This window comes from Podarcis filfolensis, assembly GCF_964270895.1.
Source record: "Podarcis filfolensis genome assembly, chromosome: Z".
Lineage (NCBI taxonomy): Eukaryota > Metazoa > Chordata > Lepidosauria > Squamata > Lacertidae > Podarcis > Podarcis filfolensis.
Genome location: NC_139617.1, coordinates 19371808 through 19396865, shown reverse-complemented (window position 1 = coordinate 19396865; position 25058 = coordinate 19371808). Strand labels below are relative to the sequence as shown.

Sequence of the window (25058 nt, the reverse complement as noted above, 5' to 3'; positions counted from 1 at the left end):
GCCCTACTATACATCTTCCAAGACAATAATACCCACTTACGCCACAAAGATCTCATAACCCACCTACTCTCAGAAGCCAGAAGCATCATAACCAGACACTGGAGAGACAGGTCAGAATGGACCAATGGTACCAAATAGACCAGAATCCACCAACAGCATACGAATCAATATGACTGTCCCGATTCAAACACACACACACACACCACTCACACAGGCAAACAAAGTTCACCACAGCCAACAAGAAACAGCCAACTGCACCCTAGGCCAACCCCAACTTCTCTCATCACCAAAGGAACGCAAGCGAATAGCAAAGAGAACCCGCACAAACGACACTGACACAAAACCCCACACATACATTAAGCAAAACAGAAACATAGCCTCCTGACCCCACCTCTCTTGCCTTTCCCCCCTCCACCTCTTCCCCCCCTTTCCTTCCCAAGGTAACCCTAATGTCTCAACAAATGAAACTGACCTATGGAAAATGTAACTTGAAAGAAGAGACATTGCACATACCTTTGTAAACCAAGAAAACTTTAATAATTTTTTTTAAAAAAAAGCAGTGCTCCAACAACCAATTATGAACATAGGGAGCTGCCAAGTCCTGAGTCAAATCATTGGTCCATCTCTTTCAGTAGTGTCAGCGCTGAGTAGCAGTGTCTCACTCAGGGGGGGAGGGGCATTCCCAGCCCTACCTGTAAATGCTGGGGTTGAACAAGGAACCTTCTGTGTCCAAAGTAGATGTTCCACCTTTGACCTGCTGCCCTTTCCGCATTTGTCTTGGGGTTGTAGAAGTGAGGAGAAGGACACAGGCACCTGCCAGCAGCCACACAAACAAGAGCTTCCGGATATAGGTTTGGTTGTGTATGTTTATTTGTATTCAGTTGACAGCTGTTTTGCAGATTGCTTGATCGAAAGGCAGAGTATAAATCTACAAATTAATGATCTGGCCCATAGAAGGCCATCAGCTGGCCTGCTAGATGTGAGGGTTGCAGCTGGTTAGACTGATGAAAAGGGAAATAGGCAAAACAAGTAGGAACTGCGACAAAACATCAACAGCATTCGATGCTCCTGTTCAGGATTCCAGCTCCTCCATTGCATTCCCCCTTTCCTGCTTTCCCAGTGACTGTCACTCACCCAAAGGAGGGTAGTCCATTGGGGCAATGGGGGCGCTGCTCCAACAGCCTTAATCTGTCTCTGGGCAGGTCCCATCTGCCTACCTTCTTACTCAGAAGCAATCCAAGGAGTGGCCCTGCCTGTCAGCTTCCTCCTCCATAGCCTCAACGTTGCCCTTGTAGACTTCAGCAGGGAAGAGAAGAATAGGGACAAAAACCAGAAGGAATTGGCTCTGTCTGACATTGGCTGAGGTTGCACCTGTTAATCGACACTGGCTGTTGGGTATCTTGCCTTGCACCCTACCAGTACAATGGGTGCCAGCCACCACAGCGCTCACCATTTCAAGTCATCCAAGCATGCTCAGTCCTTGTTGGGCCACTTTTGGTTGTATACACAATCAAATTCCCAACCCGAACATCAGAAACAGAGTGGATGCTGCTGCTAAACAGGACTCAATGCTGTGCTGTTGTCATTTAATCTTGGAAACGATGTCCTTGCCAAACATACTTTTAAAGGGTGTTCGATGTCTCAGCGATTTGTATTCAGGCATTCTGACATTTATGCTCCCTAAAACTTGCGCCTTGCAATGATGTATAGGTGGTATTTAACTCCAACTCAATTAGCTAAAATGTATAGGATGAGAAACAGGAACTGTTGGAAATGTAAGGATAAAGAAGATTTTTACCATATGTGGTGGACGTGTGATAAAGTTAAAAGATTTTGGGAAAAGATTTATAATAATTTTTTTAAAAAAATGTTTAGATATACAGTGGTACCTCGGGTTAAGTACTTAATTCATTCTGGAGGTCCATTCTTAACCTGAAACTGTTCTTAACCTGAAGCACCACTTTAGCTAATGGGGCCTCCTGCTGCTGCCATGCTGCCAGAGCACAATTTCTGTTCTCATCCTGAAGCAAAGTTCTTAACCAGAGGTACTATTTCTGGGTTAGTGGAGTCTGTAACCTGAAGCGTATGTAACCTGAAGCGTATGTGTCAGGGGCTCAGGAGCAGGAGCACTGGGGAGAGAGGAAATGGAGAGCGAAGGGGAAGAATCCGAGGGCAGCGTAGGGGAGTATGACAGTGGCCCGAGAGATTCCATGAGCTTCTCCAGTGAATCAGAAGATTCCCAGAAGGGGGCGCCGATGGTCTGGGCAAGGGGGGTCCCAGGGGGGACGCACCAGAAACAAGGAGCCAGAGGGGAACCCCAAAGCAGCAGTGGGGGATCAGGACCAGTTTCCCCACCAGAGCGTAGTGGGGGGGAAGAGTCACATGTGTCAGGGCCAGCGTCTCCTCCAGCGGGGAGAGAAAGTGAGTCAGGGCTGACCACGCCTCCAAAGGAGGGGAGGTCAGTTGCAGCTAGCCACCCCAGAGGGGGAAGCAGTGACAGCAGCAGTGAAACGGTCAGGAGAAAAGTTACCGGCTGGGCGCGCGCGCCAAGTTCAAATGTACAGGCGCGGGGGACGGCAGGAGACCCGGATGGGGAACCAGCTCCTAAAGCCCGCCAGAGGGAGGGGGAAGGCTCAGGGGATTCAGCGTCAGAAGAGTCTAGAAAGGGCGAGACCCCAACGGACAGGCGGAACCAGAGGCGGAAGGAACAGAGGAAGAGGTGGAGTAAGGCGAGAGTCTTAAATTGGTGTCTGGGGGGAGGAGACTCAGACGGAGCATCAGCGGTCTGACAGTTGAGACGTAGAGCTGCGCGCTGTGGCTCTGGAAGTGAAACTGAACTTCAATAAATACTTTTGTACTTAACAACGAAGCAGCGTTGGTCCTTTGTGAGCTGGGACCTCGAGCGGCTCTGACAGTATGTAACCCGAGGTACCACTGTATCTACAGAAAGTTAGCTGGAACTGAGAAAGCTGTGGTTGCATTATACATGAAACCACCTGTTGAATAGAATATTAAGCCACAAGCCAGCTGCTCTGAAAAGAAATGCCACTTTTTTTATTAGCAGAGAGAGAGAGATGCAGAAAATGCTGGTTTCAAAATATGACCAGAAACGCCACAGTTGAAGGCAAGCTATTCTTATTCAAAACACCAAATGCATAGATCGGCAGAGGGCTGAGGCTGAAAGAGAGTACAAACCCTGAAGTGTTCTTGTTAGGTATGACAGGAGAAGAAATTTCAAAGGTAGATAAGAGACTGTTTATGTATGCCATGATGGCAGCTAGGACTTTACTGGCCCCAAAATGGAAACAACAAGAATTATCAATGATAGAAGATGATGGACTATGCAGAACTAGCAAAGTTGACGGTAAAAATCTGAAACCAGAGCAACCAAACGTTCCAGAGTGACTGGAGTAAATTTATTCAATATATAGACAATCATTGTAAACATCTAAAGACACTAGCAGGACTGAGATTAATCTTGTATCGTCAGACAGATGGACCTATCTACTGATGTTTAAAGTTTAAAATATCTAAGGAAAAAGGTAGAATGGAGACGATATAAATGTGTGTGACTATGAAATAGATGTTAAAAAACCAGACAATGGGATGGAGGGAAGTCGAGAAGCTCTGTGCAGCTATTAATATACTAAATAAATATGTTATATATCTATATATATATATATATGTTAAAAATAAATAAAAATATTTTCTTAAATAAATAAAACTTGCTCCTTGTTACTTTGAAGAATAAAAAATATGTAATCCCATATGAAGTAATTATAAAATATATAAACTGAAAGAAATGCCTGTTTAATTGCAGAAATAAGGTAAATGATCCATAAATATACATTTCTCTGATTATGCAGTCTTTTATTTATATATTTAATTAAACAATGCATATACTGCTTAATTACAATAGTCTTTCAACAGTTTGGAGGACAAAAAAACAAAAACAAAGGTCAGTTAAAACTATAAAATCAAACAAGTTAAAAGTTTGTGGGAACAAAAAAGGCACTAGAATCTCAGTGTGGGAGGGAGAGAGGCTAGTTGAATAGTAAAGCATTGGCAGAACTATAAATACTGTTGCTCTGTTAAGGCTGGAGTTCTCCAGGCCAGGCAAATTCATACGGAAACCATTGAGGAAAACAGATAAAAAGTGGTTTCCAAACTATGAACTTTTAGTTTGACCCAGTCATGCTTCCACCCTATGATACATGCAAGTGTAACTGACCATTTTATGCTTCAGCACCCGTAGCTGCTGCTTTTTCCGTATACATCCTGGCAGTGGTGGACTTTGGGCTCTCAACTTTCAGTGGCGCCCTGTGTGAGACAAACTGGGTGGGGGGGCTCTTCTTGCGCTCTATTCTGTAGCATTTTTGTGGCACCCCTTGCAATGCACCATACAGTGCATTAGCGCTACCCTAAAACTGCCTCTGGTCCTAGAATATACTGTTGAACCTGTGAGTGTGGTGTAACTAAGCATACAATTTCAGCACTGGGTCTTCGATCCTACCACCACCACCACAACGTCTTAAAGAAAAGTGCAACATTTTCATTGTAGGGCAACATTTAAAACCAATTAAATACAAGCCACCAGCCAAGGAAGGTATTACTGAATGTATATGAAAACAAAGAGGCATGGTAATAGGACTCAGTTGCTTGAATTTGGGACGGGGAGCTGTTTTTAGCCTGAGGGTTGCATTCTCTCATGGAACCACAAACCAGAGATGGCTGGGGTTATAGGCAAAAGCAGAAGGATCAATGGATGCGACTCCTACCTTTGAACAATGGGATACATTCCATACACATAGAAGAGGTTTCTGCACCCCTGTTTGGATTGTGCATATATGTCCATTCCCTAGCCTAGCGTCTGGCTTCCTTGAAAAGTGGTACATATTTGCTGCATATCTTCCATACTGCCCAACAACCAGTCGCTCATCCTGTACCTCAGCTCACCTACATTCTGGAGTCTGTGATGGATTTTCTGTTGCCTGACATGTCTGGGTTCTTCTGAAGAGCTCCTTTCAGTTTTCCATGGGTGGCTGCCAGCAGAGCCCTCTTGAAATTGCTGGACAGAAAAAAGAAAATAATGGGGTCGAAGCAGCAGTTGAGGGCTGAGATGCAAAGGACAACTTCATTGGCAAAGTGGAGGGCCTGAACACTCTCTGCAGCAGAAAAGACCCCTACCTGGGCAAAGATGTAAGGCACTCGGACCACGTGGTAGGGGGCAAAGCATATTGTGAAGACAAGCAGGACCACAGAGATCTTCAGAGTGGTTCTGCTGCTAACCCGCTTACTTTTCCTTAAGGATGCTGTGTGGAGCTTAAGAGAGATTTTGCTGTAAGAGTAAAAGAAAAACAGCAACAGGAAGAAGAAAAGGAGCACTGCTGTCATGTTGAGCACTGCTGCCAGAGCTCCTCTCTTCTTGAAGTGGAAGCATTTGTGGCTGCAGGGGTCGTTGCTGTTGCCCTTGTTGAAAAAGTATGGCAGCATTATGGCAATGCAGAGCAGCCATACCACTCTGGAGGCAGAAGTGCTGTGAGGTACTTTGTGGATCCGGAACTGCTGGAGGGGCCAGATGATCTTCAGGTAGCGGTCCAGGCAGATAAGGCTGAGGAGCAGGATGCTGATGTACATGGTGATATAGAAGACTGTGCCAACCACTTTGCACAGGATGGGAGAGCCACTCTCATTTTGATAAGCAGCCCGGAAGGGCAGGCAGAGGGCAAGCAAGAGGTCTGAGATGGCAAGGTTCTTCATGTACACCGTGATGGAGTTTGTTTTCTGTGTGCCAAACTGGAACACCCAGAGGGCCAGCATGTTGCTGAAGAAACCAAATGTGGAGATGACTGAGTACATCACAGGCAGAGTCCCTGCAAGAAAGCCATCTTGGATTTCACAAGTTGATCCATTAGAATCATTCCTTGGGAGATGGTCATTAGGGGAAAGGAAATTCATAGTTCTGCAAAAGAAAAGGGGGGTGGGACCAAGGTGCAGATGATTAGTTGATTCCACAAACGACTTGGTCCATCTTTGTTCTAGCTGCAAACATCTCTGGTAACATCAAGCATGTTGCTGATTCATATCTGCCTATTATGCAATGAAAGGCATTGCGGTAGCTTGTTGAGCCATGTTAGTTTGGCTCAACCAAATGGATCTCATATGTGGAAATTGCATATCTGATTGCTGTACTAGATGCCATTTTTGTAAAGAAACCTGACAGTGCAGTCATGTTATTTTAAATCATTTTTAGTCCACCTGACTTTTACCTAATCATTTAAATTTTGACAAAACCTCAGTATATGTTTTGTTTAAGAAGTTAAAGGAAATCTAAAATTTACAATTAAATGTTTTAAGTGCTATGTTTTAACACACCAGAACCAAAGTTGCACAGAATGAATGCATCTGTGCATAACTAGTGTTTCATGTGCACTTACTTTGTCCTGTGATTTATTCTGTTTGTCCCATGATTTCTAGTCATGCGTCCAAGAGGGGTTTTCTTTGTCCCATTGCTTTCCCCAGGAAAACTCACTGTTTTACTGCTGAATCAGAACATCAATCCACAGAAAACCCAATGGACATTTGTTCCAATTCAACAGTAAACAGCAGATCTTCCAGGGGAAAGTGACAGAACCAAAACAAAAACAAAAGGAACCTCTCAGACCAGGGGCACTGCATGAGCTGCTGGTGGGTGCATGCATGCCCTGGGGACAGGCTGCGGAGGGTGAACAGAGCCTGTGTCAAGCCCTCATCTCCAACATGCCGCTCACCTGGGCCAAGTGGGGCCACACTGCACCCCTGTGCACCAGCAGCCCTTAGCAGGCACAAAGGGAACACTCACACTGCCCTGCCAGCGCTGCACCACTTTGTGATACTGCAGCGGTATGTGGAGGAGGATGCAACAGGCATGCACCCTTCCTGTTGTGTCCTCTTCACACAGCCCTGTAGCACAGGGCTGGCAGGGCAGAAGGAGCAAGATGCACTCCCCCAATGCACCCGGGATCCACTGCCCCTCTGCCCTCCCCACGTGGCACCACTTTCTCAGAACCCCAACTATTTAATCACATTATTTAATGATGAACAGTGCCAGATTTATGTATAAGCTAAACAAGCTATAGCTTAAGGCCCCACTCTCTTGGGGGCCCCAAAAACATTTAAAGAAAAAAATTGGAGTACATTTCCAAAATATAAGATAAAGAACAAATAAAATAAAAACCTTCATACAGCAACAGTGTTTTATGTTGTGTAGACTCCCATGATGTAAGTAATGGGCCCCACCTGCTAGCCTGCTCCCTAAAATATAACTTCTTCTTAATTGTAATTTCAGTTCAACAATTACTTTGATAAAATACATATTTTGTTATGTGGAAATGGCTTTAGGTACCTACTAGGTCCATAAATTACCATATAGCATATATTCAACACAAAAAACAGCGACAATTTGTTGCTGACAAAGGACAGCTGGACTTATAAAGGGCCCCATTACCTTCAGTAGCTTAGGGCTTCATTAAACCTAAAACTGCCCCTGATGATGAACCTACTGTTTCAGAGTGTCTAATGTCTGTGGACAGAGATTTGCCAGCAAAAACTTCCAAACTGACAAGCAAACCCAGAATTGGTTCTATATTTGTATATCTCTGCCAATATATGGGAGTGGGCAAGAGCTCAGTGGTACAGCATCTGCTTTGCATGCAGAAGGCTCGTGGTTGAATGCCCTGCTTCTCCAGATAAGGCTGGAAGGGACCCCTGCTTGAAACCGTGAAGAGCCACTACTGGTTAGTTTGAACAACTTTGAGCTAGATGGAAAAATTGTCTGACTTCATATAAGGCACCTTCATGTGTTCCTATGGTAGGAGCAAAACATGCCATTACAAAGCACATTTTTATCTTAGAAGAAGGTTTTGCAATTTCCTTTAAATACCAGCATCTTTGGGTATCTTAACTATTAATGTTTGTAAGCAAATGCTATCCCCCCCATTTCTATACCATCTCTCATTTTTCAGTTTTATTTACAATCTGAAAAACAAAAATATTTGCTTTTTATTTACAAAAATCCACAAAGACAAAAACAATAAACAAGAAAACAACACTATCCAGGACAGAAGCGAAAAAATACCCAAGTTTCAGAAATCAGACATATTGAAATCATAAAGCTCCAAGTAATATGAAGGTTATCAAAAACCATACCTATGCCTGGTTTTCCAGCTTATAGCTTAAACTAACCATTCTAGGCTTAAAAACAAACCAACAACTTTTGCCTACCTTTGCAGCTTCGGCTTCTTTCACATGTCCCAGCTCTTTTAAAAAGTCCAACGAGCTCGTGACAGAATTTCATGTAGTGTCTCTGACTCTTTCACCTCTAATGTCAAGATGCTATACTGTCAGCAAAGAGATGGAAGTGGTTTGGTATGTGGGAGGGGTTTTGTTATATATAAAAGAGCAAATCTACAAAAATCAGCCCACATCTAACAGTGTCTGAGCCTGCTGCAGAAAGAGCAGAAGTGAAAGAGTGTGCTTGCTTGCTTGCTTTTCAGCAAAGGGATACAGAAGCAATCTGATGGAGAGGGGGTAGGAAGTGGACACTTGGGCTTAGGATGAGAAGTGATGGTGTTTTCCTTGTGTGCTTTGTATACAGCATGTGTGTCTTGGGGTGAGATACATATGCATCTGAGCATGCAATTTTCAGAATTCCTTCTGTTTTCAATGTTAAAAGCTGTAAGTTTCATTGCTTACATAGCCACAAACATATACAAGAGGCTTGGAGAAACCTCAATTTTTACAAAGTGCAACCCCCCCAAAAAAACCCCCACAACCTACCCATTGGGAGACCTCAAAAACATCCCAGTGAGGCTTCAGAACTCTTACTATCTGATGTGGGATTTAGGGACAGGGGGGAGTGGAATTGCTAGGGTGGATGTTGTGTTGGTTGTAGTCCAGTCTTTCCTTGGTAAAAATTGTAACTGGCCTATTTAAAGGGTAGCACATTTGGCCTTTTGAAATGATACAATGAAAACAAAATGTAATTTTAATAAAGCAACCTCTTAGCAATCACCTTAACATTAGTTGTTCATTTTAGCTGTCTCTACACTAATACACAGAATACAGGGAACAAGCAAGAGGAACTTGAGCTCTTAATACTGGGTGGCAAATATGACCTAATAGTCATTACTGAATCCTGGTGAGATGAGACTTAAGACTGGAATATAGAAACTGGTGCCTCCCCCCACCTCCAGCTGGAGCTCTCCAGAATTCAGCTCTGGCACCTCTCAGATGGGCGCCATTGCCATTCTCAGAGAACAAGGGAGTTCACGGTGAGCTCCAGCATCCCTTTTTCTAGAAAAACAGCACTGGGTACAACCTATTCAAAAGGGATAGACCAAATAGGAAAGGAGTAGGAGTAAGAAGCAACAGTGATCTTACTATGACTGTTGGCTATAGACCTCCAAGCCAGACTGAGGACATGGATGATGCCTTCCTAGAGCACCTTACCAAACATTCAGAAAGGAGAGAGGTAGTAGTCATGGAAGACTTCAGCTACCCCAATATCTGCTGGAACTCAAACTCTGCCAAGAATGCAAGGTCCAACAAATTCCTCAATTGCTTCACTAACAATTTCATTTCCCAGAAGGTGGAAGAAGCAACAAGGGGATCCTCACCAACAGGGAGGAACTGATTGACAAAGTGAAAGTACTGGGGAGCTTGGGAGGAAGTATCATTTCCTCTTGGGTTTCATTATAAGCAGGCAATTAAGAAGGCTGATTTCAAAAAGCTTAAGGAACGGCACTTCTGGGTTGGCGCCTCTGGCAATGGCGGAGCTCCTCCGATCAGGAGGAACTTGCTCCGTGGAAACCAGGGTCTGACCGCCACGGTGAAGGCGGAGACCCACTGAAATCACAGGCGGGAGAAGCTTGTGAACTTGGGATTCGGCTGGTACCTTTTGCGCCTCCCCTACTCGCGGGGAAACCCTGTTTTGGGGATCCGGAGCGACGTGGGGTGAGTGGCGCGGTGCTTCGAATCGACTGCTTTTTTCACGGAGTGAAGCCACATTGCTGTTGCCGGAGAGCGCTGACTTTTTCCTGTGGACAATTGGACTTTAAACAACTACCCGTGAGTAGAACGGAAAACTGGATCTTCAAATATCTTAATTTGGCATCGAAACGGGAAGGTTTTAAACAGGAAGTCCGCCTTCCTCTTTTGTAAATAGTTTGAAGCAAAGACGTTACAAGCTAAAGTCATGGAAAATCTTTGGTAAAGAATTAAATTTCCATCGGATAAAAACACCAAACCCCCCTTGGAAGCAGGAGAAGAGGGGGGAAATTTTGAACCTAGCGACCCTGCAGGAGAGGGCGAAAAATCAAATTACCACCGCTCTGAACCTGGAAAAGGGCTGCTAGAAAAAGTGACGATTTGGGAGAGTTCATTGACTGTGAACAGAACGTATTTGACAGCTAACTAAATAAGAGAAGTATACTGTTTCCATTGTCCTCTTCTGCGTTTAAAAAGGAGGAAAAGTAACTGAAAATTGAAACTATCTTTATTGCTTGAGTTATCTTTGAAAGGATTGATACAAGTGGAGACTGTCTCCCTCTAGAGGGAGCTTTTGAAATTGTTACAGGAGTGGAACTAGGGAATCTCCAGCTGCAAGATAAGAAATTGTGAGAACCAGGAAATGACCTTGGACCATTTAAGAATGTTGACAGAAGCCATAGTGACCGTATTATGCAAGATAAGCTATTCGCTGGAACAGCTTCACAACAAGACAGATGATATGACTATTAAAATTGATAGCTTGAGACAAAAAGTGATTAATCTGAGACAAAAAGTGAGCACCAACACAGAAATAATTCAGGACTTGGTACAGGAATCCACTTTGGCAGGACAAATTGTGGAGGAGAAGGAGAAAGCTGTTGTTGAATCTAAAGTAATACAAGAGGGATCCTTAGTTTTACAGAAGCAAATTGAGGACTATAGGTTGAGGCCTTTTATGATTGAATCTAGAAAAAGTCAGATTTTGAGGATGGGTTCCCGGCTTGGACTGAAGAAGGAAAGTTGGAAAGATCCCTCTATGCAGGGATTAACTGACTTCTGGGACATGGACTTGGGTTTGGAGGAGATTGAAGCTCTGGGGGCCTTTGGATTTGGAGGAATCTTGAAACATGTCCAGAAACACTTTATGGATCTTAGCTTCAACTATGGAAATTTGGCTGACCTGTCCAGAAGGAATTAAAGTATTGTTGGGTCGGAGTCTCCCCGAGACCTGCTCTTTAGCATTAAAGAATATGAAGAAGACCTGCAGAAGGGACCTGGAAAAGAGTTAAGAGCCTCGGATATAAGATCGCCAGGTTGATGGACTATATGGAATTGATGGAAAGGACTGGCAGAACCCGAAACCAGGGAGAGGAGATGGTGGAAGAAGATTGGAAAATTTAAAGTGTATATATAGAAATATTGTAAAATTAATGAATGATAGAAAAATGGTGGAATGAATTTTTATGGCCTTAGCAGAAATGTTATAAGGAGTTAAGCATATATAAGTATTTTATCTTTAATGGAAAATAAGGTTAAAAATATGTTAAGATATTTATATTATGATAGAAAATAGAGAAAGATGGAAAGGATTTGCTGAAACAATTAATAGAAGTGGAATACAAAAAGGGAGGTGAGAGGAGGTCGAGGAAATAAGGGAATGAAAGATATGGAAAAGGTGTGATGTATGTTTTTAAATGGTTTTTGTTTTGTTTTGTTTAGGGTTAGGGTGGGCTAGGGTTTTGTTTAGTTTAGTTTATTGTGTTTAGTTTAATGTGTTTAGGTTGTGTTTTGTATTGTTTATATATTGTATTGTATTGTTTCTTTTCTCCTTTGTTCTTTCTTTTTTGTTTTCTTCCTTTTTTCCCTTTTCTGTAATCTTTAAAAGTAATAAATATTATTTTTTTAAAAAAAAAAAAGCTTAAGGAACTACTGAGTGAAATCCCATGTATTTTTTTTGCACTTTTTTCTCCTTCTTTGTTCTTTCATCGCTTAATTTTCTATAACAAATTATTTTAATGAAATGGTGTGTGTGTGACACCTAAAGAAACCAGCGTGGCTGCATAAGTAGATCCCAGATGAGCTGAAATGTAAGAGATGGAAGCTGGGGTGACAACTTGAATAAAATATTGTTGGGCCAGGTAACCCACCTTGCACACCATTTGAATGGGAATGCCCATCGACTTTGTGGGGGCTCAGCCCCCTCAAATATTATATTGTGGGGGCCAAAGCCCCCATAGCCCCTAGGAGTTGGCTCTTATGGATGGAAGAAAAGAGAAATCATGAAAGAAAAATATACACAATCAGCCAACAGTTGCAGGGAGAAGGTTCAGGTGAGCCAAAACACAGAATGAGCTATTCAATGCTATTCAATGACAGAGAGAAGGCAGAATTGTTGGGCCCCTACTTTGCCTCTGTCTTCACCCAAAAAGAATGAGCCACAAGCTTCATGGATCAGGGGAATACTGTGGACATAGTATCATAGAGTTGTAGAGTTGGAAGGGACCCTAAGGCTCATTTAGTCCAACCCCCTGCAGTGTATCTTGTATATTTATTTCAGTAAGCCTTTTGACAAATGATATTTTTGCAGAGAAGCTGGTAAAATGTGGGCTGGCTGAGGTTAACTCCCTGACCCCCACAGTGGTTTGAAGTAGAGCTCTTGCTTATTGTTTAAAATATAATATTGGTGTGAGTGGTGCAGTGCTAGAATAATTGTCAGAATCTACTTTTGGCACAGTTTGTGGTTTGTGTTTGTTTTTAAGCTATTCTTTAATGTATTAGATGGAACTTAAATTGCTTGAATTGCATGGTATTATATGTTATATGGACATTTCAATTTGTATAAAAGTTAGAAGGGCAGGCCTACAGAAGGGCAGGGCGAGGTTGGCTGTGTACCTTCCTGGCCCGTTCTCCCATCCAGCAAGTGGGTGTGTTTTTGTATAGCTTCAGCTGTTGACTGCATATTGTTAGGCTGTAGAGAGGAATCTGATGTATCCCAAGTTAACCATTGGTTCATTTAGGCAGATTAGGGGTGACTCTCCAGGGCTGGAGGCAGGAAACCGCTTCCAGCCCCACTTGGAGATTTTGGGGATTCAACGTGATACTTCCTGCATGCAAGGTCGGAGCTCTGCTACTGAGCTACAGCCCTTCCCCCATTAAAGCACCCAGTATTCCCCCATTAAAGCACCCAGAGCCAGGGCTTTTTCGGCTGTGGCTCCGATCTGGTTGAATGCTCTGTCACAAGAGACTAGGACCCTGCGGGACTTGACATCTTTCCGCAGGGCCTGCAAGACAGAGCTGTTCCACCAGGCCTTTGGCCAAGGTACAGCCTGACACCCTCCTTTGGCAATCCTCACAGAACTCTAGCCCAATGGTTGCCATTAATTTGATTTGAACTGATTTTATAATGAAATGATTTTAGAATGTTGTATTATTTTACTGTTGTTAGCCGCTCTGAGCCCGGCTTCGGCCGGGGAGGGCGGGATATAAATAAATTTATTATTATTATTATTATTATTATTATTATTATTATTATTATTATTATTATTATTTCCAGGCTCTCCTCCCATCCAAGTACTCAGCAAGGCTGATCCTTCTAAGTTTTCAAAATCAGGTAAGTTCAAGGTGGTGTGGACATAGGCAAGGATGGGTGAGACTGAGAAATAAGCAACCAGGATGTTTTAATGGGCAATTTTATTTCTGATCATTCAACAACTGGGCGGCAGAATCCTTTCCCAATACAGCAGAATTCACCCAGAGATTTCTCAGTAAAACATGATGCAGGTGTGGGGCCAAGGGTTGAAGACCCATTACTATTTCTGCAGTAGGTTCCCTGCAAGGTCCCTGTCTCCAGCATCATGAAGCCACCTAATGAGCAGGAAAGGGGAGATTTTTTACCACTAATAAGATGTCTGACCCTTTGTGCTGATAGGAACCAATCAGAGTGAAAATAGTCAGCCATTGAGGATGGGCTGCCAGGGTCCTGTGGAGAAGTCAAGCAGGAAGATCTTCAAGGAGGTGTTGTCTCCATATGTGCCACAGCTAAGGATTTCCAGGAACTGAAAAGCAAAGGGGACTTGGCTTTCCCTTTCCAGGGAAAAGTGTGCAAGTCCTATTATGTACAACAGAAGTTCATGGGAAACACAACTTGAAGTCATTGTGGAAGAAGACATTGGAATGCACCAAATCATTTGCCCATTTACATGCACAGAAATTAGTAGATCAATCTGAAAGGCAACTCACGGAATTCTGCACTGATCACCACAATGCATCCCTTCTTCTTCTTCTTCTTCTTCTTCTTCTTCTTCTTCTTCTTCTTCTTCTTCTTCTTCTTCTTCTTCTTCCTCCTCCTCCTCCTCCTCCTCCTCCTCCTCCTCCTCCTCCTCTCCTCCTCCTCCTCCTCCTCCTCCTCCTCACATAATTATAAGATTATTGTATAATCTTAGGAGGTTATATATAGTCTTCCCACCCCTGTGGCAGTGAATGTGTTTCCATTAGGAATATAAGAACCACCTGCTAGATCAAGACAATGGCCCATCTAGTCCAGCATCCTGTTTTCTTGCAGTAGCCAACCATTTTTTAAAATTCCTTGTATACCATGTCCCAATATCTTTTGGCGTGTTTACATTGCCACCATATTTGCATCAGGGAGCCTTCTGCCTCAGAGCACTTCCAACATAGATTGGACCCTCTTCTACTCATTTCAGCAAGTTTTGATGGTGTCAGATACCATCTGTACATTTTTTGTCTATTTTCTTTTACTGCAAAGCGAGCAGGAAAAAAATCATTTTATTCCAAAGTTTCTCCTAATCGGTAAGCTCAATATTATGCCCAATGTCAATCACCCAATGTATCTTCACAGCTTTGACTAGCTCATCTTTGTTTTCCCAGTCTAGTAGGATTTTATATATTTTATATTTTTTTGTTTCCCATTAGTATCTTTTCAAATTCTGAGCCCTCTTCAGCAAATACTTTCTCTTTCTCTTTTCTAAAGCTCTTACTCACTTGCATATATTGGAACCAGTCTGTAAATATTTTTCCTGTTTCTTACCTCTTTTTCAATCTTATCAAATCTTACTTAAAGTCTAGGAGGTCTTTGTATGTTCCCTAGACTTTCTCCATATTTAGCCTTTTTACTGCCACTGCTTCCATAGGCAATACCCAGCCTGGGTCTTTCTTTCTAAAAGGTCCTTATATCTTGCCCAAATATTGTATAGACTTTTCCTTTTTAAAATAATAATATATTATTTATTTTTTTCAGATTTTGAAATTTACGAACAATTATCAAACAACCAACATAGAAAGAGAATTCTGAAGAATCTTCTGGACTTCGCTCTTCCCCTTTGTGGGTCCTTATATTAACCTTTTCCTCCTGCATATTGTCTATTAATCCAAATCTATTAAATTTCCATTCTAACCAAAATTCAACATTAAACTACAAGTGTTATTCCAATTCTACTAATAATTTTAATTATTTACAGTGGTTTTTAAGATAATTTATATATTTTCCCCATTCCTTACTAAAATTTTAGTCTTCCTGATTTCTGATTATTCCAGCCATTTTTGCCATTTCAGCATAATCCATCAACTTAATCTGCCATTTTTCTTCAACCTTTCCTAATCACATGGTTGAAAAAAAATTGTGGGCTTTGGTGTTATCATAATATAGATAACCATGCCCTCCAAACACCAGATCAAACTCTTCTAGATCCAAAATGCCTTCATCCTTCACACTTCCTCATAGTACATTTTTTTGCATCTATTAATATTTTAAATGTAAAATCAAGCCTGTCATTTCCAGTGAAAGATCAATGGAGCCAGAGTTCACCAGGCATGGGTAGACCTCTGGGAACAAGCTGTGAAACCATTCGTTTATCACGTCCTTGACGTTGATGTCTGAGCTCAGGATGCACAATGAGATGTCCACAAAAATATCCCCCACAGATATAAAAGGAGTTGGTGTAGTTTCTTGCATGCTGCTCTATAATTTCAAAGGCTTCTGGAAAAATTAAAGAAAGAAGTAGGGGTCAGTAAACCATGTTTCCAGAAAGCAGAAACAGGGGGGAGAGAATCAGGGTCTTCTTCTAAGAGGTGTGTCTTTGACTATGAAATCGACAGCAGATCGAAAGCAACCTCGAAGAAGTGTGTAATTCTCCCAAATGAGAAACATTTCAACACTACCCAGCCCACCCAACTATCTTCTCTCCCTAGACAGAAGCAAAATCAGACCATTACTGAACCTTGTTTGGGGGATAGGCGACCCTTCCTTCTCCAGTGAACATTTAATATATGCCAGTATGCTCCAACACAAATGACGTAACAGCTATGTGGCTTGGCTTTGTCATTTCTGTTTTGGTTGACCACATTTTTTATAATGTTGCTGTTAAATATGCTGAATCTTCTCTAGTTAACATACATTTTTTAAAATTTTGTTGTTTTTATTCAACAGAAATGCTGTTATCTATCTAGGTTGGTTTTATATAATCCTGACATAGTTACACTGCTAGAGCCAGATCATTCAAAAGCTGCCATCACCTCTTTCCTTTCATCAACATGCTGTCATGACCTTTGGTTTGTGGTCCACCTGCACCACTGTCTGGATAGATATAGCCTTACTACTGTTGTCTATGCTCTAGTAACCTGTAGGACAGATTACTGCAATGCTTTATACATAGGGCTGCCTCTGAAGACACTTCAGCTGGTGGAGAATTCGGTGGCCTGGTTGCTCACCAGGACAAGACAGTTTGAGCATATTACATTGATCCTGGCCTGACAGCACTGGCTGCCAATTAGCTTCTGGGCCCAATTCAAAGTGCTGGTTTTGACCTGTAAGGCCTTAATTGGCTCAGGGCCGCAATACTTCAAGGACTGCCTCTTTCCATATAAATCTACCTTGAGCCTGCGATAAGCTTTTGAGGCCCTTCTTTGTGTGTCTCCTCCTCAAGAGGTCTGGAGGGTGGCAATACAATAAAGGGCCTTTTCTGAAGTGGCTCCCCATTTGTGGAATGCTCTACACTATCTTTCCCCAACCCACCCTGCCCAAACCCCACACTTTCCCCCAACCTGACCCACCCAAACTGCAAGACCTTTACCCACCCCACCCCAACTCTGTGATGCTTCTCCCACCCACCCTACCTGAACTCCACGCTCTTTCCCCAACTCACCCTGCCCAATCTCCACAATCTTTATCCCACCCACCCTGCCTGAGCTCTGTCCTCTTTCTCACCCTACTTGCCCAATCTTCATGCCACGGTTGCCCCCGCCTGCCCCCTTGCCTTTGCCAGCTGTCTTTCCTCCGCCACTGTGGCAGCAGTGGCTAGACTTCGGCCATATGTCTTCTTGCAGCCTACTCGGACTTGCTGCAGCTGCAGGAAGTAGTGCACCCACTTTGGAAGTGTGCTTCAAAGAAGTGCTGAGCCCATTTCTGGGAGCATGGCAGAGGCCATGACAGTGGAGGAAAAGGCCATGGAGGAGGTGGCAGTGGTGGCAGAGCAGGACATCCAGAATTTCAAACAGAAGGGCTTCTGTGAGCCCAGGATGTCCCGGCCAAAGTGGGACACTTGGGTGGTGTGGAAGCTCTGAAAATCTGCACCAATGCTCATATATAAGAGTAGATCTCTGTTGCATTCTGCTTGTGGCACTGAAGCTTCCAGCTGAAGCTTCCTGTAGAGGAAAGCTGCAGTGTAGCAAGGGACAGCAACTAAGGGATAGGTAGATGCTGGAGACGACAAGGAACAAAGGGGCTCATGGAACAGCTTCACAGGGCTTAAGGACATGAGACCTGTTAGGTGGAGATGGCAAGGTATCATGGAACTTTGAAGTGTCAGGCATAGCTCTAATGGCTTTAGCCCAAACGTAGCAGAGTTTTCCTGCACAGCGAAGAAGCTAGTTGAGGTGGAAATGACTAGTCAGCTAGACTCAGAATAACTATTTACAGGATTTATTAAAAGGAAAAATAAAACCAGCAGAGTTTCTGCATACAAAACAAAGCACAATAAATCCTTTCTTTCTCTCTCTCTCTTAACCATACACAGCACTCCTACTCCTAACACACCCCTAACACACCAAACTGTGCTAGCAATCCCTAGATAACAGAGTTGAGTGCTGGTCGTTAACCAATCAGAGTAAGTAGTTTCTAGGTCAAGCTGACCTTGGCTTTCTGCCAAGAGTAAATTGACACGGCCTTGAGTTAATTGTGTGAAGCCAGAATCTGTAAGTTTCCCATGAGAACCAATTAACAGAAACTGAACACCCCCTCACAGATTCTGCTGGACAATTAACATCAAATACACCTATGTAGGAGATTATTTTTCCAGCAAACCTAAACCCTTGCACATTCGCTTGTTCTTTACCTTTGCCAATGGTTTAGTTAACACATCTGCTACATTTTCTTCACTTGATACATAAGTACAGGTGATTACATTGTCTTGTACACAGCAACGCACATTTTGGTATTTTACAGAGATATGTTTGGAACGCGATTTGAAACCCTCTGTTTTACTTAAAGTTATACAAGCTTGATTATCAATGTAAACTTGTACTGGTTCTCCACAATTTACATTTAAATCTGTTAACAAATGCTTGAAATAAATCACCTCGTTGCACAATTCACTCAACGCGGCGTACTCTGATTCCGTTGATGACACACTTACAACATCTTGCTTGCGTGACCGCCAGCTGATTAAAGCTCCACCGACCATTATGACTAGTCCTGTGACAGATTTTCTATCCGGCAAATTTCCCCAGTCACTATCACAGTAGCAACTCAACATTTCATCCTCTGAAGAATTTAATTGTAACATATAGCCAATTGTCTGTTTGAGGTATCTCAGAACTTGTTTTACCCCTTTCCAGGCATTTAGTGTGGGTTTTGAGACCAATCTACTTAATATGCCTACTGCATAGCTAATATCAGGTCTGGACCACTGTGCTAGATACAATAAACTTCCAATTACAGAATGATATACATCAGGATGTTCAAATTCAGGACTCTCATCTGTATGAAGTGTTTTTATGAAACCTGGATCCATAGGCACCACTGCCCCTTTGCAATCCTGCATCCTGTATGTAGTCAGTAGTTGTTTAACTTTGTTCTGCTGACTAATTAGGCAGCTGCCATCTTGGGCCCAGCACACTTCCAACCCTAGATATGTCCTAACCGGGCCTAAGTCTTTCACTTTGAACTTACTGGACAATTGCTTGGCAAACCTTTTAGTTTGTTTATCTGTTTTGCAAGCATACAATACATCATCTACATAAATCAGACAAAACTCTTGATCACTGCCTGTACCACGTACATAAACACAATTGTCAGCTGTACTCTGCTTGAAACCAAATGACACTAAGGCCTCATGGAAACATTTGTTCCAAGATCTTGCAGCCTGTTTGAGACCATATAGAGCTTTGTTTAATTTCAACACTCTATTGGAACCTGTCTCATAACCAGGCGGTTCGGCTAGATACAGGTCTTCTGATATTGATGCATGTAAATATGCAGTCTGGATATCAAAATGGTTTAACAGGAGTTTTCTCTTTGCTCCAAGCGTTAGAATCAGCCTTACACTGTCCCCCTTAGCAGTAGGGGAAAAAGTCTCGTCATAATCTTTTCCAGGCCTCTGAGAGTATCCTTGAGCCACTAAACGAGCTTTGTATTTGTACTTTCCTGTCACCAGAGGTTTAAGTTTGTACACCCACCTGCAGCCTACAATCTTTGCCCCCTCAGGCGCTGCTACTGGTGTAAAAACCTTGTGCTCATTCAGAGAGGACATCTCTTCCTCCATTGCCTGTTTCCAGAGCTCTGCCTCCTCTTTTGGTAACTTTAACACCTCCTGAAAACTCTTGGGCTCTGCAATTACACTAAACACATTTGCAGTATCTGGAGAAAAACGCACCGGAGGCACTCCTTTGTTTTGTCTTTTAGATCTTCTGGGAGAAAATTTTTCTTCTGACCCACCTTCCTCCTCAGAACTACGACCTCTCTTTTGTTGCTTAGCAACTGGTCTCTGGCTAATTCCACTTTCTTGAGAGCTCTTATCTGAACTTTCCTCCCCCTCAGACTCTGATTCTCTATGTTTACCTTCAGAGTCATGAAGCTCCTGGGAAGGTTCAAACCAAACCTCAGTATTGGCATGTAGTCTCTCCCAGCCACTATGTTCACAAAAACTGGCATTCCTGGAGATCACAATGCCATTTGTCCCTTCAGCAAAGCGGAAACCTTTTCCCAGCTCCTGGTAACCCACAAACACTAACTGTTTGGTCTTAGGATCTCCCTTCTTTCTCATTTGTTTTGGAATTAATACCCAGGCTTTTGATCCAAACACATGCAAATGGTCAATTTTGGGTTTTTTCTGAAACAATTTAAAGTATGGAGTTGTACCTATTGTTTGATGAAAGAGCCTATTTTGGAGATAACACGCGGTGAGCATGCTCTCCCCCCAATAAGACATGGGCAAATCAGCATCATCAAGCATGGCAAACATCATGTCTTGTAAAGATCTGTTTTTTCGCTCTGCAACGCCATTCTCCTCTGGGGAAAAAGCGTTCGTTTTTCTATGCCCAATGCCACGCTTTTGTAACCAATCTCTAAAAGCATTTGACATAAATTCGCCACCTCTGTCCGTCTGAATCCTTTTGAGTTTAATGGACAGAAATCTTTCCACAGATGCCACCCAGCCTTTAAACTTAGTGAACACGTCACCCTTATTCTTCATGGGAAAAACCCAAGAATAACGCGTGGCGTCATCCACAATTGTTAATGAAAAACGCGATCCACCCCTGCTTACAGCAAACGGACCAATTACGTCCATGTGAACCAGCTGTAGCGGTGACTCACTAACTCTGTCACTTCTGGGGTAAGAGACTCTGTGGGTTTTAACCTTTTTACAAACATTACAATCAAGGTACTTGTTACAACTCTTTAAATTACCCCCATCTGCCAATTCAGACATTTTTAGTATACTTTTCCAGCCAGCATGCCCCATTTTCCTATGCAATAAGTGCACACAGTTGTCATGTATAAATTTGTTATTCACTGCAGGCTGAGATTTACTGACTACTGCTGCAACTTGAGATCCTGCTTTAAGCCAAAACAAGCCTCCCTCTGACTTAGCAGTGCCTAAAATCTCACCAGCCTTCTTAATAATGCAACTGTCTCCTTCAAAATACACTTTAAACCCAGCTTTTAGCAAACAATCTACAGACATCAGATTGCTCCTTAATGAAGGCACATAAAGTACATTTTGCAGGCATTCACGAAGACAAGGAACAAAAACTGCACCCCCCGAAATCACTTCGGAAGTACTGCCGTCTGCTAGAGCCACCTGGCTGCGCTGTGCTGAGTTCTTGGAAACAAACAATTCATCTGAATTTACGATGTGCCGAGACGCTCCCGAATCGACCACCCAGACAGCTTGTTTCTCATCAGCAATCTTGACCTCGGCGGTCACCAGCTGAGCCGACTGTTTTTGTTTGAAGAACTTCTTTTTCCGCTGCTGCTGCTGCTGCTGCTGCTGCTGATCTCGTCTCTGCTCCTGCACCGGCAACTGAGACTTGACCAACTCCGGACACTGTCGTTTTAGATGCGCTGAAGACCCACATCGGAAACAACGCCTAACAGCAAACGCAGACTCCTCACCGGCACGCTGCTCTTGCTTCACCCCTGGCACGGCATGAGAACTCCTTCCAAACCGCCCGCCTGTAGAAGCCTCTGCAGCCAACGACCTTTCTTGCCTCTTCTGCCACTCTTCAATCAAACGCCCAGTAACGTAACTGATTGATAAATCACGCTCCTGTATGCCTTCTAGAGACAAAACTAAATTATCCCAGCTTTCCGGGAGAGAACTCAAAATAATAGCCACCTTCTCCTGCTGGTCTAATGCACAGTCTCTTTCCTGTAGCGCAGCAAACTTTAACTGTAAACTGTGCAGGTGTTCCTGCATTGTAACCCCAGGCTGTAACATTGCCTTGTACAATGCCTTGCGAATGAACAGCTTGGAAACCGCTGTCTCACGCACATGGAGTTCTTTAAGTGCTTGCCACACACCTCTAGCTGTCTTGATTCCCCTCACATACGGCAACTGGGAATCCTCCAGCCCCAAGACAATTGTGGCCCTTGCTCTTTGGTCTTTATCGAGGTCTTCATCATCAGGCTTCGCAGGAAACTTACTCACCACTTGCCAGAGACGATCCCTCTGCAGCACTGCCTGCATGCGTTCCGACCACAGCAAGTAATTGGAGTCATTCAGACGCTCAAAAGCCATCTGAACTGGTTGTGAGGCCATCTTGAGAGCGATGTCCCTGGAACCCGGAACCAGCTACTCACGACCACCGAGAGAGAAAACAGGAACCACAGCACCCAGCACTCACACGCTGCAGCTGTTGTCCTTGTGTCCACTGCGTCACCAGCTCACCACAGTCAGGAACCAGCCAGTGTCCATCTGCTGCACCAACAGGAACAACAACTTCTGGAACTACTGGAACCAACGCCGTTGATGCTGACACCACCACAACTCAGGCTGGCATAACCTCATGGAACTTTGAAGTGTCAGGCATAGCTCTAATGGCTTTAGCCCAAACGTAGCAGAGTTTTCCTGCACAGCGAAGAAGCTAGTTGAGGTGGAAATGACTAGTCAGCTAGACTCAGAATAACTATTTACAGGATTTATTAAAAGGAAAAATAAAACCAGCAGAGTTTCTGCATACAAAACAAAGCACAATAAATCCTTTCTTTCTCTCTCTCTCTTAACCATACACAGCACTCCTACTCCTAACACACCCCTAACACACCAAACTGTGCTAGCAATCCCTAGATAACAGAGTTGAGTGCTGGTCGTTAACCAATCAGAGTAAGTAGTTTCTAGGTCAAGCTGACCTTGGCTTTCTGCCAAGAGTAAATTGACACGGCCTTGAGTTAATTGTGTGAAGCCAGAATCTGTAAGTTTCCCATGAGAACCAATTAACAGAAACTGAACAAGGTAAAATGTTCATGCAGGCTTTCCTGGAAAGGCCAATCCAGTTAACTAGGTGTATTAAGCTGATTTGTGATACAGTGCAGAGAGAAGAAATATCATGGTGCAGCAGCACAACTGGACACCTTCATCTGTCCCAGCTGCAACAAAGCATGTCTCTCTCATATTGGTCTCTGCAGCCATACCAGGTGCTGCAATTTATCCAACAGTTCGAGTTTGTCCCCAAAGGCCCCCTCCACCATTGTCTCCTGAGAAAGACAGATGCCAGCAGATGTGTTTTGTACTTGTTTCTGAATGTACTTGTATTGTCCACTTTATGCTCTTCAGCCACGTGCTGCTGCTTATTATTATTATTATTATTAGTAGTAGTAGTAGTAGTAGTAGTAGTAGTAGTAATGTTGGAGGTATAGACATTTTTGCAAATAAATAAAACTAAGTCTTCAACTGGGAAAAGGTGACAGGAAGCAATGGCTGATGACTGAAAATGATAAAGACACTCCAAAGGCAAAACAATAGAGATTTTCATCAAGGTCATGGGAAACTATAGCCTACAGAGCCACAAACCAGTTTGGCTCCAAGAGACTTTCAACTTGCAGCACAGAAATATGCTCTGATCTCCCAAGTCCTGTTCACAGCATTGGGTGAATTATGTGTTAAACTGGAGCACATTCATGACAGGAACCATCTCTTCTTTATCTGGATTCAGCAAAACACATCCACCACTGAACAACCGTGTGGTTCTTTGATCTTGTGGTGTTCTGCTTTGTCACACTTCCCTTTGCAAGAGCTGCCAGAAGTGGACTTGGGGCTTCCATAGGCATCTTTTGAGCAAGTCTTGGCTCCTGGGAGCAGCCTTCACTCTGGGGAAATGAAACAAGATGCTCTGCACCTCAGCCTCTCCACACATGAAGAATTGGACCATCACCACAAAGCTTGTGAAGCAAGCCACTATTGGTGGTCCAAAGTTGCTGTTGCACCTCAGTGCCTTGCATCTGCTTGGGGCTGTCAGTTTCTTGGATTTGCATAAATTCACCCTGCCTGCGCAAAAAGCACTGGAAACCGAAGAGGCTGAAAGCATCCAAGACGATTCTCAACATCACACCTTGCCAGAGTTCTACATCACTTTCATCTCGCAGCAGGAGATGTTTCACCCTGCTGTTCCCAGATTGGACTGTTCTAGTTCTTGCTCAGGGGAAGTTGGTGTGTAGACCATATCTCAAAGCCAGTGGTAAAGATGAACGGCAGTGGCCACAGGAACACCTTAACATAGAAGACACAGACACCTCCTAGTGGAAATTTAGCTCCAGGTTTAGCTCCTTCAAATTGCAGCCTACTCTCCCATGTCATACACGAAAGCAACATAGTCCCTTGCACATTTCCCTTGCACAACTCCCCTAGTTGAGGCCCAAACCACCATTCATGCACCCAGGCTTGCAGACTATCGCTGCCCCTTACTATTGTACGCTGACAATGCGGTGATCCTCTCATATTCAAGAATCGGTTTGAGGAGGGCCTTTAAGATCTTCGCGTTATATTGCCAAACAAATTTACTTACTATTAACCATTCCAAATCTAAAGTTCTAATTTTTTCCAGGAGTCGTAAATTGTATAGGTGGGAACTCGAGGGGAAGCCAATTGAACAAGTCTACAAATTTCAATATCTAGGAATTTACTTCCAGCATAATATGGGATGGAAAGCGCATATCACATACTTACAAAATAAGGGCAAAGCCCTTATCTACGCTCTATTACGCTTTTTCTTTACAGAGGGGGCTATGCATGTTCCATCTGCCTTAAAAGTTTATAGTGCAAAAGTGGTTGCAACTATGGCCTATGCGGTCCCTTTATGGGGCGCTTTTGTAAACCTCATGACTCTGGTGACATTGCAAAATCTTTTTCTCAGACGCCTTTTGAAACTACCCTCCTGTGTAAGCAACTCGGCTATTTGCCTAGAACTTAAGACCCCCTCCTTAGAGATCCTGATGTGGAGACATGCCTTTAATTACTGGCTGTCCCTTTGGCATAAATTGCCCAATTACCATCTTATTCAGTGCCTTTGGAGAGATG

General features: G+C 43.3%; 1 protein-coding gene across 9 annotated transcripts in view; it reads right to left on the bottom strand.

Moving 5' to 3' along the window:
- Nucleotides 1-4907: 4907 nt before the first annotated feature.
- Nucleotides 4908-25058, bottom strand: part of LOC310754289 (putative G-protein coupled receptor 34) — a 439102-nt gene continuing 418951 nt past the window's right edge. For 5 of the 9 annotated variants that reach the window (XM_083596092.1, XM_083596094.1, XM_083596095.1 and 2 more), the window contains 2 exons: nt 8263-8378; nt 4908-5962 (listed from right to left, as the gene is read on the bottom strand). In XM_083596092.1, the coding sequence (XP_083452218.1) occupies nt 4957-5958 (1002 nt within the window). In that variant the 5' untranslated portion in view covers nt 5959-5962; nt 8263-8378 and the 3' untranslated portion in view covers nt 4908-4956. Of the gene's footprint in view, nt 5963-8262; nt 9395-25058 lie in introns of those variants that run through there. The other 4 variants (XM_083596099.1, XM_083596100.1, XM_083596093.1 and 1 more) reach the window with 2 other exon arrangements.